At 43.0% G+C, this 14,910-nt stretch overlaps 1 protein-coding gene across 1 annotated transcript in view; it reads right to left on the minus strand.

The window, feature by feature from the left end:
• Positions 1 to 568: 568 nt before the first annotated feature.
• The window catches only part of LOC109903258 (potassium channel subfamily K member 9), a 34,162-nt gene continuing 19,820 nt past the window's right edge, over positions 569 to 14,910 (minus strand). The window contains exons 2-3 of the mRNA XM_031789250.1: positions 815 to 1,509; positions 569 to 718 (exon numbers count right to left, since the gene is read on the minus strand). Of these exons, the coding sequence (XP_031645110.1) occupies positions 569 to 718; positions 815 to 1,509 (845 nt within the window). The remainder of the gene's footprint in view (positions 719 to 814; positions 1,510 to 14,910) is intronic.

Here is a 14,910-nt window from a genome sequence, read left to right on the forward strand (position 1 = left end):
GCACTTAACTGCAATCATTTTAAGTTAAGGTGAAACAGGCATACTCACTTTAAAAAAATAGCATATCTCCATTACAATGCTAAGTGTGCATCATTTGGTACATTGTTACCAAGATCCTATACTATTTGAATGAGCTGGCAATAAGGAAAGTTGTGATAACATCTGATGGTTCTGATTTGTATTTCTCAGATGGGCCAATTTCCTGGGAAAATAAGTATCCATGCTTCATGCATTGAATCCCTCACAAGAAAAAAAACACACAATTCATGTCCAAAAGGTTTTCCATTTCTTTCCGAAGCTCCTTCCTCTTCTATCAATCCCTATGAATCACTTCAATATATTATATCTTTATACCAACCAAAAGAAACAAAACAAAAGATCTAAAATAAGATTTGGTTAGGAGCAACATTAGAGATGCATTGTACTTGTATATAAAAAAGGAAAGCTAGGAGTTGTCTCTGTAGATGAGCCGACCCAGTCTGATGATCTGTTCCATTTCAATGTTTTACCATTTAGGAAAAAACATTGAAATGCAACATATAGTTCAAAACACTATGATGCACTAGGCTCAGATAGATTTCCTTCTCTTCATTAGTCGCCGATTGTCTGTGAAGCTGTGGAGGCCTGGGGAGACTGAGCTAATGGGCGAGGGGAAGAAGCTGTTCTTTAGGGTGCTGGGAGAGATCTCCTCGATGCGGTACGACACCGAGTGAAAGTACTGGTGGGGGTTCAACTGGGAACTAAAGGAGTTCTGGTGGGAAAAGGCACATTCTATCCCTCCTCCTCCTCCTCCTCCCCCCATCCCTCCCCCTACTCCCATCTCTCCCCCACAGCTACCAAACTCATGTGAGTGGTAGTTCATGCAGGAGCAGACAGATGGCACATCGTTGACCTCGGCGCAGAACTGGCCCTGCGTCTCCCTGCGCCTCCTCCCTGCACCTCCTCCTCTCCCCAGCGTCTCCTCCTGAATGTGGATGATCATGCTGTTTCTGTTCCCCGCCAGCGAGGCCCTCTCCTCTGCGTCCCGCCTCTCGTCTTCACTGTTCATGGTCAGGAACCTCAGCACCACCAGGTTGAGGAAGGCTCCTATGACAGTCAGGCCCACCAGGATGTACATGAAGCTGAAGGCCACGTACAGGGGCCTCCGCTGCAGGGCCCGGTTCTTCTGCAGGGCCACAAAGTCCCCGAAACCGATGGTAGTCAGTGTGATGAAGCAGTAGTAGTAGCTCTGGAAGAAGCTCCAGTCCTCGTAGTGGGAGAAGGCGGCCGCCCCGATGCACAGCGTCCCGATGCAGGAGAAGAACCCCACCGTCACCATGTTCTCCATGGAAACGTCGGTGATGCGCATACCACAGCACTTCTTGATGCGCTTCAGGAGGGACTTGACGAAGGTGTTCATCCTCTCGCCCAGGCTCTGGAACATGACCAGGGTCAGGGGTATCCCCAGGACGGCATAGAACATGCAGAAGGCCTTCCCCGCGTCTGTGCCGGGAGCTGCATGGCCATAACCTGCAGGGAGACAACAGACCACAGTTACCAGGATGTAATGGTACAGCAGCATGGTAGAGCAGCATGGTCATACCCTGCAGGGGAGAGAAGACACAGACAGTGATCAGGACCTAACATCTATGGTACAGTAGTATGGCAATAACCTGAAAGAGAGACAACAAACCAGAAACCGGGACCAGTATGTTACAGCGATGGCTGGATAACTGCCAGGGTTGGGCTCAATTCGCTTTTCAATTCAGTTCATTCAGTAAGTCAAAAAGCTCATTCATTTCCTCAATTGATTGAATTAAAAATAGAACTCAGCCCCACCAAGCCACTTATCATCAACTCAACTGTCCCAGTTGGCTTTTAGATTTGTTTACAGATAATACCCAGCGAAAAATACCCTAAGCATCTTGATGTCCCTATGCCAAGATGGCTTTTGAATAAGAGCTGAGCCCCACAGACAGGGCCGGTATTGAATAAGAGCTGAGCCCCACAGACAGGGCCGGTATTGAATAAGAGCTGAGCCCCACAGACAGGGCCGGTATTGAATAAGAGCTGAGCCCCACAGACAGAGGGCAGCACAGAAATGGGTCCAGTCATTCATCTGAGTACGGCCCAATGATTATAAGGTTGTCCAATTAGTGGGAAATTTCCTCTCCCAGTCCTGTGAGCTACAGGGAAGTGTGGGAAATGTAGGAGTTATTGGATGAGGAAGGAGTCGTACAGGAGCCAATAAGGCTTTTAGGATAATTCAACTTTATCTTTAGGCCTGCAGTTGCTGACTCAAAGACACACACACACACACACACACACACACAAAGACACACACACACACGCGCGCACGCACACACAAACACACACACACACACACACACACAACCTGTGCTCATAACTAAAAAGATAATAATAGTGTTGTTGATGGTCCAGATATGGAATATGATTAGATCTAACACAGATGTAGGGTAGGCTATACATGCTTTACTATACAGTACAGTACAGTACAGTACAGTACATGAGTGGTTTTGAATATGAATATGAAAGGCAATGCTGAGAATACATGTTCCATTTCCGTAATCCATTTATGCTGTATCCCTAACAGACATAGTATGTAGGTCTAACTCACAACAACCGAAGCTGTTGCCAAATAACACCCACCATTCTTTTCCATGGAAACAACTGTTTTGACCAAGATACATTACTCTCCTACTATTTTTCACAGACCCGTTGTAACCTGAACTAGTCTATTGGCCTTTGTGTTTCTTTACTATTGGTTTCATACATTCCCTGATGGGCATCCACCCACTCAAGCACGTGAGGAATGATTATATTTATAGGCTCAGGACTAGATCTATCTGATTTGTAACAAGCAGGGAATGGGATTTTATGTGCATATAAAGTGTGCTCCCGTGACCCAATATGCTTTACTCCTGCAGCTTCTCTGGACTAGATTGAGTAGGTAGCAGATTAGGGCACACGGTTCACAGTGTTGCATTATATTTAGACTTATTTTGCAAGCAAATGGAAGGGAAAACTGTTTTAAAGATCTACGCTAATATACAGAGCCTTCAGAAAGTATTCACACCCCTCGACTTTTCCACATTTTGTTGTGTTACAGCGTGAATTTTAAAAGGATTCAATTGAGATTTTGTGTCACTGATCCACACACAATACTGTCAAAGTGGAATTATGTTTTTAGAAATGTTTACGAATTATTATTTTTAAATGAAAAGCTGAAATGTCTTGCGTCTATAAATATTCAACCACAAAGACCAGGGAGGTTTTTCGATGTTTTGCAAAGAAGGGCACCTATTGATCGTTAAAAAAAACGTGGAGATTGAATATCCCTTTGAGCAAGGTGAAGTTATTAATTACACTTTGGATGGTGTATCAATACACCCAGTCACCACAAGGATAAAGGTGTCCTTCCTAACTCGGTTTGCTGGAGAGGAAGGAAACCCTTCAGGGATTTCACCATGAGGCCAATGGTGACTTTAAACAGTTACAGAGTTTAATGGCTGTGATAGGAGAAAACTGAGGATGGATCAACAACATTTTAGTTACTCTACAATACTAACCTAAATGACAAAGGAAGTAGAAGGAAGCCTGTACAGAATGAAAATATTCCAAAACATGCCTCTGGTTTGCAATTAGGCACCATAGTAAAACTGAAACAAATGTGGCAAATAAATTCCCTTTATGTCTTGAATACAAAGTTTTATGTTTGGGGCAAATCCAACACAACACATCACTGAGTACCACTCTTCATATTTTTAAGCCTGGTAGTGGCTGCATCATGTTATGGGTATACTTGTCATCATCAAGGAATAGGGAGTTTTTTAGGACAACAAGGAAAACCTGCCTCAATCTGATTTCCAACAGACACTGGGAGACAAATTCACCTTATAGCAGGAAAATAACCTAAAACACAAGGTCAAATGTACACTGGAGTTGCTTACCAAGATGACATTGAATGTTCCGGAGTGGCCAAGTTACAGTTTTAACTTAGATCGTCTTGAAAATCCATGGCAAGACTTGAAAATGGCCGTCAATGATCAACAACCATTTTAAAAATCATTTTAAAGAGAATAACGTGCAAATATTGTACAAAGTTCTTAGAGACTTACCCAGAAAGGCTCACAGTTCTAATCGTTGCAAATGGTGATTCTAACATGTTCTGACTGTGGGGTGTGAATATGTATGCAAATAAGACATTTCTGTATTTCATTTTCAATACATTTTCAAGCATTTCTAAAAACATGTTTTCACTTTGTCATTTTGGGGTATTGTGTGTCGATGGGTGAGAAAAAAAAGTCCTAATCCATTTTGAATCCAGGCTGTAACACAATAAAATGTGGAATACGTCAAGGGGTATGAATAGTTTCTGAAGGCACTGTATCTCGCCAGATACAAAACTTTGAACTGTCTTCCCCCAACATGAGAAACCAAACATGATCATTTACAATTAATGTACACATAGAAAAAACGAAGGTCCGGTTTCCAGGACCAAGATTAAGCCTACTCCTGCACTAAAGCTCCATGAACCCAGCCCTTCTGCAACGAAATGCCTTGTGGGATATATACAAATGATTAAGTATGTTGTTCCACGAGGTGAAAAGATTAGCACTATGAAGATAGCCAACAATGTTACGCTGAAAAATGGTGTAACGGCAGCTATGACTGTGCCCTCATTCATATCTGTATTTATTCATGTTCCTACCCCAGTCCTCTCAGTGATACAGTAGACATGCGGTATTCATAAAATGAATGAACTGCATTATTAACCCAGAGCCTGGTACACTGTTCTGTCTGAACAAATGAAACACAGTTATTCTATCACACTGATTCTCATATTCCTCCTCGAATTTTCTTAAAAGTGTATGTCAAAGTTCTCCAAGCAGCCACCGAAAGAGTTGGTTGGCTCACTTGCATCTGATAGCAGAAAGGTGCAAATCTCACATTGTCAGTAGGAATGTATCTTGCTCCGTTGTGCACCACATCAGTGAACCTCCACAGCTCTGTGTGTCTCTCAACACAGACAGAGAGATGACTGAAAGTGTCGTTGAACACCTGCCAACTAGGATGTAGATTACAGTGTATGGCGGTGTGTTGTTGCTGATAGTAGAATTGTGATATTCATAAAAATACAACTAGGGCCCAAATCACAACACTGATACGACCGCATTACTCAGTTCCAGCAGCATTTACTTTGACATCTCCAGCTTCAAAAGTCCATGAGAACCACCTTTGTTACAGCAGCTAGCTATTCGATGTTACTAGAGATGCCCTGTATACACTCCACCCCCTTGCTGTACTGCTCCCCTTGCCAGTGTTAATTAATCACCTTTAGATGGATGTTATTGATTTTATCACCCTCATCTTCAGCAGCTCTGTGTTCTGTCTTTCAATCAAGTTGGGAGAGACAACACCTTCTAAGTGATTCAATGGATTTTCTGAGACCAAACGGAGAGCCAAAACCAACACAAGTTGTTTGGGCATTAAATCAAATCAAATGTATTTATACAGCCCTTCATACATCAGCTGATATCTCAAAGTGCTGTACAGAAACCCAACCATTACCAGGAGGATTGTGAGGATGTTCTTAACAAAATTGCTTCATAACATTTCATTGTAACTATAAAGACAGGAGCTAGCTAGATAATGTTATTCATAGCCTATTTATAGTGTTTTTTTTTAAAGTGAAACATCTCTGGATGGGTCTTTCCAGCTATTACATCGTGTACACCCTTTAACAGCAGCAAGCAGCTGTCTTTGTTCCCTCTTGCACATTCAACAGCCTAATTAATATTGATTTTAATGGCTCAAATTATTCCTGGGGAGTAATCAGGTGGTACTGAGTTACATTGGCAGACAGACATGACGATGAATGGATAAATCATATTTGATTTGTCGCACTACTTTATGACTGTGCTGAAATTGGCTCAACACCGTCCACTAGGTTATTGAGTAACAAGTGCGTCTGATACTGTACTCTTACATAACCGAACCATCAAAGCTGTCCTATTTAATACAAAGGCACATATTAGATATTGATACAATTATCTTTACCGCTTCAGGCACTGTGTGTGTGTGTGTATGTGTGTGTGTGTGTGTGTGTGTGTGTGTGTGTCCACTTTGCTCCTTCAGAAACAAGTACATGCACTTCTCTAAACGTACAGTATGCATCTTTAATTAAGACGTTAAGAAACCCACTGACCCGAGAACTGCTGTTACCAATGTCCTTGAACGGATTCAACCATAATAGGGGAGAGGTTGGACATGTAGCTTTTCTGCATTTCTCTCGGTATTAGACTCTGAGCTTTAACAGTAAAACATCAAGTCCTGCTACTGACTAGAGGAACAAAGAAGACGAATGTATGCTCCTTCCCTCTGTCCCTGCACACATAATAACAGTTATGTACAACCATGCTGTTATGCTTTCCTAATAAACGAGTGCATCTGTAAATATAGCGTACAGTAAAATATTGTCTCATTTTGCAAGATTGTCAGACCAGAGGGATGGTTTTCTAATTGTTGTAGTAATGACTTGGTTCATAGAGTATATACTGTCTTCTATGAGCTGGCCTGCTAAAGTGCCTGTTTGATGTTGGATACTTGGTTTTGTGTTGCTGTGTTGGACTCTGTGATTGGATACTTTGTGTTTTGTATTAGTGCTAGACTCTGATTGGATACTTTGTGTTTTGTATTAGTGCTAGACTCTGATTGGAGACTTGCTGGACTAATTTGTTTGTCCTGCTATAACGACTCCATTACCAGTTGTTGTCAAGGGAACCAACACATTTATTCTGCTCAGCAGAGACCTGTGTGTCTATGTGTGTCTGTGTGGATGGGTGTGGGTGGGTGCCTGAGTACGTGGGTGTTTGTATGTGTTTATAGATGTGTAATGGTGATGCACTTGACTATACAATTGCTGAATACTCCCCTGAGCCTTTATATTTAGCAATTTAACATGACACTTACAAGACTTCTATACAAATCCATACACACTATGTTGGTCAAGTCAAAGCGTGTGATACCTCTTTGATATCAGCAGGTGTATCCAATTTAAACATCATGGTGCTAATCCTGTATCTCCTCATCTTTGCTCAAATATTTCAAGGCAAGATAATCAAATCAGATCAAATGGTATTGGCCGCATACATATATTTAGCAAATGTTATTGCAGGTGTAGCGTAATGCTTGTGTTCCTACCTCCAACAGTCAAACAATTCACAACAATACACACAGATCGAAATGTAAAAAAGAACAGAATTAAGAAATCTATAAAGATATATATTAAGATGAACAATGTCAACAGAATATATACAGTACCAGTCAAAAGATTGGACACACCTATTCATTCCAGATTTTTTTTAAATAATAATAATATAATAATAGTAGTGAAGACATCAGAACTATGAAATAACATATATGGAATCATGTAGTAACCAACAATGGTATAATTGAGATTCTTCACAGTAGCCACCCTTTGCCTTGATGACAGCTTTGCACACTCTTGGATGTCACCTGGAATGCATTTCAGGTGCATTACTTTAAGACATGAAGGTCTGTCAATCCGGAAAATGTCAAGAACTTTGAAAGTTTCTTGAAGCACAGTAGCAAAAACCATCAAGTGCTGTGATGAAACTGGCTCTCATGAGGACCGCCACAGGAAAGGAAGACCCAGAGTTACCTCTGCTGCAGAGGACAAGTTCATTAGAGTTAATTGCACCTCAAATTGCAGCCCAAATAAATGCTTCACAGAGTTTAAGTACCAGACAATTCTCAACATCAACTGTTCAGAGGAGACTGCGTGAATCAGACCATCATGAAGAAACCACTACTAAGAAAAGAAGAAACAACCACAAAGAAACCACTACTAAAGGACACCAATAATAAGAAGAAACTTGTGGCGGTGCTTTGCTGGTGACACCGTCTGTGATTTATTTAGAATTTGAGGCACCCTTAACCAGCATGGCTACCACAGCATTCTGCAGCGATACTCCATCCCATCTGGTTTGCACTTTGTGGGACTATCATTTGTTTTTCAACAGGACAATGACCCAAAACACACCTCCAGGCTGTGTAAGGGCTATTTGACCAAGAAGGAGAGTGATGAAGTGCTGATGAGTTGGAGTGCAGAGTGAAGGAAAAGTAGCCAACAAGTGCTCAGCAAATGTGTGAACTCCTTCAAGGCTGTTGGAAAATCATTCCAGGTGAAGCTGGTTGAGAGAATGCCAAGAGTGTGCAAAGCTGTCATCAAAGAAAGGGTGGCTACTTTGAAGAATCTAAAATCTAAAACATACTTTGATTTGTTTAACACTGTTTTGGTTACTACATGTTTCCATATGTGTTATTTCATAGTTCTGATGTCTTCACTATTATTCTACAATGTAGAAAATAGTAAAAATAAAGAAAAACCCTGGAATGAGTAGGTGTGCCCAAACTTTTGACTGGTACTGTATATATATACTGTATGTGATGGAAGGTATAGATATTATGGATAGTATGTGGATAGAATATTTTGTATATCTCTAGAATACGTAGTATAGAATAGTATTCGCCAACAGCTGAATAGGATGGCATCGACTAGAATATATTAAATGAGTAAAGCAGTATGTAAACATCATTACAGGGACTTGTGTACGATTATTAAAGTGACCAGTGATTCCATGTCGATGTATGTAGGGCAGCAGCCTCTAAGGTGCAGGGTTGAGTAACCAGGTGGTAGCCGGCTAGTGATGGCTATGTAACAGTCTGATGGCCTTGAGATATACGCTGTTTTTCAGTCTCTGTACTGTACTGACCTCACCTTCTGGATGGTAGCGGGGTGAACAGGCTGTGGCACAGGTGGTTGTCGTCCTTGATTAACTTTTTGGTCTTCCTGTGACATCGGGAGCTGTAGGTGTCCGGCTGTGCAGGCACTGTGCCCCCGGTGATGCGTTGGGCAGACCGCACGACCCTCTGGAGAGCCCTGCGGTTGCTGGCAGTGCAGTTGCTGTACCAGGCGGTGATACAGCCTGACAGGATGCTCTCAATGGTGCATCTGTAAAATTCTGTTTGGGTCTTAAGGGGCCAAGCCAAATTTCTTCAGCCTCCTGAGGTTGAAGAGGCACTCTTGTGCCTTCTTCACCACACTGTCTGTGTGGGTGGACCATTTCAGATTGTCAGTGATGTGTATGGCGAGGAACTTGAAGCTTTTCACCTTCTCCACTGCGGGCCTGTCAATATGGATGGGGGCGTGTTCCCTCTGCTGTCTCCTGTCCATAAATAGCTCCTTCATTTTGATGACGTTGCGGGAGAGGTTATTTTCCTTGCACCACTTCGACAGGGCCCTCACCTCCTCCCTGAAGGCTGTCTCACCATTGTTGGTAATCAGACCTACTACTGATGTGTCGTTTGTAAACATGATGATTACGTTGGAGGCGTGCGTGGCCACGCAGTCATGGGTGAACATGGAGTACAGGAGGGGTTGCACAGGGCGGGGTTCAGACCCAGGGCCCAGAGTTTAATGATGAGCTTGGAGGGTACTATGGTGTTAAAGGCTGAGAGTTAGGCAATGAACATAAGTATTCTTCTTGTCCTCTTGTCTGTGGACCTATTTGGGCGGTATGCAAATTGAAGTGGGTCTAGAGAATACAAAACCCAGCACAGTGCTACTCATAACACCTCTCATACTGAGACGTTGGTGAACCTGCTCTCCATGTCATTCCTAACCATATCAAATGTCTTGTAATGTATGCACACATGACTGTAAGTCACTTTGAATAAAAGTGCCTACTATCGAGGCCCCTCGTTGGTGTGCAGAGAAGGGTTAATTAGTTGATAAAACTGATGTATTTTAACTTGTCTGTTCTGGGAGGTTAATCCACCTCACATTATTCCAGTGGCCCGGAGACATTAATTGCCTGTGAGCCATGGAATTATAATGAAGGTCAGGACAGGAGAGTTCGACTGCAGGATAGGAGGTGGAGCAGCAGTTAGCCTGCCGAACACCTTGTGGATCTCTTTCTGAGGACCTGTCACCAGTCGCCACACTGACAAGAGCTAACTAACTATGAGTTAACTGTCTGCACTCCAGAACAGCATGTGCAGAGAAGACACTCAAACACTCCTTCCATGACTCTGGCTGGCTCTACGTTGACACAACGGCCCAGAATGAAGTATCCTTAAAATACACAATCGGAAACTTTCATTTCTGTTTGTTTGTAGTTCTGGAGAACCTGAGAGAGAGGTAGAGAGGAAAGCCAATGGAGATGAACTGAATGACATGAAATATCTCAATGGCAAAATAGTATCAATAGCCCCTCATTGCAATTGCTGTTGCTTGATATGGAAAGTTCAGTATGTATAGTCTATAGTAGACTAATGCTTTGTGAAGGATGAAGCCCATGCTTGGCAGTATTTGTTTAATAGATATAGTTTCTCTACGATGAAAGTACAAAAACAATATCTTTCATCTCAGTTTACAGAAAACTTCCCACACACACTCTCAAACACAAACCAATATGCAGGGACGTACACACACAGTCGAGTGTGCACACAAACACACTCACACACACACACACTCACACACACACACTCACACACACACCAGGCTGTTAAGATATATACAGTCTTACCTGCCGTTCGAATATCAAATTTGATAAAATCTTATTAGATAAGAAGGTTATCTACACCCACTCACCCACTCTACCTTTCTGCCCTACATCTCCTGTGAGGCACACACACACACACACACACACACACACACACACACACACACACACACACACACACACACACACACACACACATTGTGTCTCATTGAAAACACAGGGGTTGGGTAGGTTATTATATTACAGCATTAAAGCACAGGTGACTCATTCGTCCTTTAACAACAACAAAGGGACGAAAGATTTATAATGATGTTTTACTCATTTCCACCGTCTGAACACATGCTGGGAGCATCAGGCTTTGAAGTGTTTGGTCTGAGGCATGATTTGTTTGTCTTTCTCTTGCTGGGTGTCTGGTGCTCCTAGACTGATGCCAGAAGGGCCACCCTGAGTTACTAAAGAAACACACAAACGAACACGTTGGGGTGTGAGGTGTCGCAGATGGTTCAGCACAGCACTCGGTACTAGGATAGCCAAATTCCGGGAACTTTCAATAACTTCCCTGGTTTTCCAGAAATTCTGGTTGGACGATTCCGAATGTCCTGCTTATTCCCTCCTGAATCTTCCAACCGGGATAACCATGGAATTTATTGAACGTCTTCGGACGCTTGCAAGCCAACTCAGCACTAATACAACGTTCACAGAGGGATATTGAAGAGAAGAGCTATTAGGATAAAGGAGGAGAGGGGAAGGAGCAGGGCAATGATGTAGTGTATATCTCTGTTTTACGTATATTCAGCATATACTGGAGCTCTGTTCATGAGACATTATCATTGTTGTCTTTTCATGCAAATATACCAACACCTTCAAAGTTATCGTTGAAAGATGTGTGCAAGGGGACCAGTAATTCACTTCTACAAACAGTAGTGCTTGTTTCAACGTTTACCGATCAAAGACCAAGGTGGAGCTACTGCCATTACTGCTTACATCTGCCAAGGGTAACGCCCCCTTACCCTTCTCAAGGTGAGTGAGTGGACAAAACTGTGAAAGTGCCTCTAAATTATAAGAAACTATCAAATAAACCGATACTGAAGCTATTTACAGAAACAGCTACACAGACAATTAGAATGTTCAGCAATAACAGAGTTGGTGTGGTTAAGTATTGATGCTATTTAACCAGTGTGGTTGAGTATTGATTTTATAGAGGTTGAGTATTGATGTCGATGTCAATCATATCAAGGTCAGTAATTTGTGGCAGTGTGGCAGACACAGTGGCGAATACGTTATTAGTTTTTTTTAAATGAGCCAAAATAACATTATAGGTTTCAGTATTATTCTGAGGCAAATTCGATAATGGATTTCAGAATCCGATGAAAAGCATTTGAGTGAGAATACTCTCTCTCTCTTCCTCTGTCTATCACATTCTCATTCACACACACACACTCACTCACTCTCTCTCTCTTTCTCTCTCTCTCTCACTCACTCACTATCTCACTCACAAACACATACTCACTCACTCTCCTTTACTCCTTCACTCCTTCACTCACTCACTCACTCACACACTCACTCACTCACTCTCTCACTCTCTCCTTCACTCAATCACGCTCTCTCTCTCTCTCTCTCTCTCTCTCCTTCACTCACTCACTCATAAACACACACTCACTGATGCTGTCATTTAACACAGTGATCTCAGAAGCCAGGGTGGTACCTCCTCCAGGGTTGTTCACCACCTTTCCTAGAAACGTGTCAGGCCAGACTGGAACACTGTGAATTATTGTGTCCTTCCTCATCCCTTCCAGCCTCCACTGAGTTAGTAATGTATATGACGTAGTGGACCAGTCTGTGACATAGTGCCCTCCTCTGACTCCCTAGTGCCTCTACTCTGCTGCTCAGCTGATTGGTTGCATATAGAGCCACCATGTCTCCTACTGTGCCATATTCAGCTCTGATTAACAGACATGGAGCCAGAGACAAGGGAAATGAGTAGAGCTCTGCTCTGTGGAATATTACCAATTTATCAGAGCTCTCCCTGTGTGTGTGTGTGTGTGTGTGTGTGTGTGTGTGTGTGTGTGTGTGTGTGTGTGTGTGTGTGTGTGTGTGTGCGTGCTCTCTTTTCTCTCTCCCCCCTCTCTATCTCTGTACCTAGCCTGCCTCCCAGTCCCAGTTGTCACTGTGGAAGGTCTACAGGTCTATTGATGCTCAGTGCCCAGCACCACACTAAGGTTGTTAAGTGCTGCTAAGCAACAGGAGGTTGGTGGCACCTTAATTGGGGAGAACGGGCTTGTGGTAATGGCTGGAGCGGAATCAGTGGAATGGTATCAAATACATCAAACTCGTGGTTTCCATGTGTCTGATGACATTCCATTTGCTCCGTTACAGCCATTATTATGAGCCGTCCTCCCCTCAGCAGCCTCCCCTGATTTACACAAAGTACTCTCTTGGTACGATAAATCTCCTGTTGGTAACTAGTCTGATGCTGACAGGTTGTAGTGTTATAAAGGTATTGGTATGATAAATCTCCTGTTGGTAACTAGTCTGATGCTGACAGGTTGTAGTGTTATAAAGGTATTGGTATGATAAATCTCCACACTTTACCCAACAGGCCCTCCTTGACCAACTGTCGTGGAAAACCAGCTTTTTGCTAGTGGTCTGTGGCCCCCTTTTGACTCTTGGGGCCCGGATCATTAGTCTCTGCCTGGCCCCTGACTTACCTCTGTCTTCTCCAGTTGGAGGGCTGTTCTGCTGGGAGGGAGCTCCGCAAACCAGACAGATACTGCAGAACAGTATCTGCACAGAAGGGAGGGAACTGCAGTGGAAAGGGTCATAGTACGGCTCTCTTTCTCTCTATTTCTCCTAACTGCATGAATGATAATCACAGAACATAAGCATCCACATGCTGAACATTTGCCAGAATATCAAATCAAGCGTTATTTATATAGCACATTTCAGACATGGATGCAACATAATTCGCTTCACAGGAAAAAACGGAAATGTAAAAAAACTGATATTTACTACACAACATCAGAGGATAAAAAAGCTAAATAATGACAATACAAATTGAAAGATTAAAAAGCACCCCAAAGAAAAGCTGAGCTAAAAATGTGTCTTTTAAGACCACTTATAAATATGTCCACAGTTTTGGCCCTCCCTCAGGTTCCCTGGCAGGCTATTCCAAAGGCTGATGGCATAATAACTAAAAGCTGCCTCTCCATGCCTCTTGGTCCTAGGCTTTGGGATAGTTAAAAGGCCAGAGGACCTGAGGGACCTACTGGCTACATCACTTCAAAGCATGTCTGACATGTATCGGGGTGCATAATTGTGGACTGATTTAAAAACCAACAGAAGATTCTTAAAATGTCGTCTAAAACTCACAGGCAGCCCGGGCAGAGACTTTAAAACTGGTGTGATGTGTCTGGTCTTGGTCAGTACCGGTGCTGCAGCATTCTGAATGTTTTGCAGTTGGCTTTCTGGGGTTGACCAGACAGGAGAGCATTACAGTGGTCAAGCCTGTTTGCAAGAAAACCATGGATGATTCTGTCTGTATCAGTCTGAGAGAGAAGCTGAGAATTTGGTTAAACTTAATTGTAAGTAATAAGTCGTACATTTTTCAAGAAGCTGGAACGTATAACAGGGAACATCTTTCGCATACAGACGCTTTTTATAGTAGGTATTCGTGCTCACGCTGCACACACACGGTCTAATTCTAAGCTACCGCTCACATTCTACGCTACTGCCCCTTACCTCACACTTCTGGATGTTGTGACTATCACTGTTCACACAGGGCTATTTATAGTTCAGCTTTTTGCACAGTGACATACAAACACACACTCACACACACACACACAAGCGATGCCATTCCCTGCTGTGAACTGCAGGGGGAGCTGTGAGCACAGTGTTGATCTACTCTGGGGTTTATTAGGCTGTGCAAGCCATGAAAATCCACTGTACTGCAGCCCTTCCCGTGTGTGTGTGTGTGTGTGTGTGTGTGTGTGTGTGTGTGTGTGTGTGTGTGTGTGTGTGTGTGTGTGTGTGTGTGTGTGTGTGTGTGTGTGCTCTCTTCTACTACTGTGGCTCTATTGTTTTCCAGCCTCTCGGGACACACCGTTTAGAATCACAGACACCACTTGTAGAGCACAGCATGCTTTAAACCGCCAGAGCAGTTCCTTCTGAGGCGACTGGTAGAGCTGATTTCACTGTTCCCACCACCATGTCTCTGGGGAGAACGTCTACTGTGGTTGTGGTAGGCCAGTCTGCTTTTACAAGGCAAACTGCTGTACCAAACTACTGCCTCTTAATGAACAGAAAAGGTCATTAAGTGAGTGCG

This window comes from Oncorhynchus kisutch, linkage group LG14 (genome assembly GCF_002021735.2).
Source record: "Oncorhynchus kisutch isolate 150728-3 linkage group LG14, Okis_V2, whole genome shotgun sequence".
Lineage (NCBI taxonomy): Eukaryota > Metazoa > Chordata > Actinopteri > Salmoniformes > Salmonidae > Oncorhynchus > Oncorhynchus kisutch.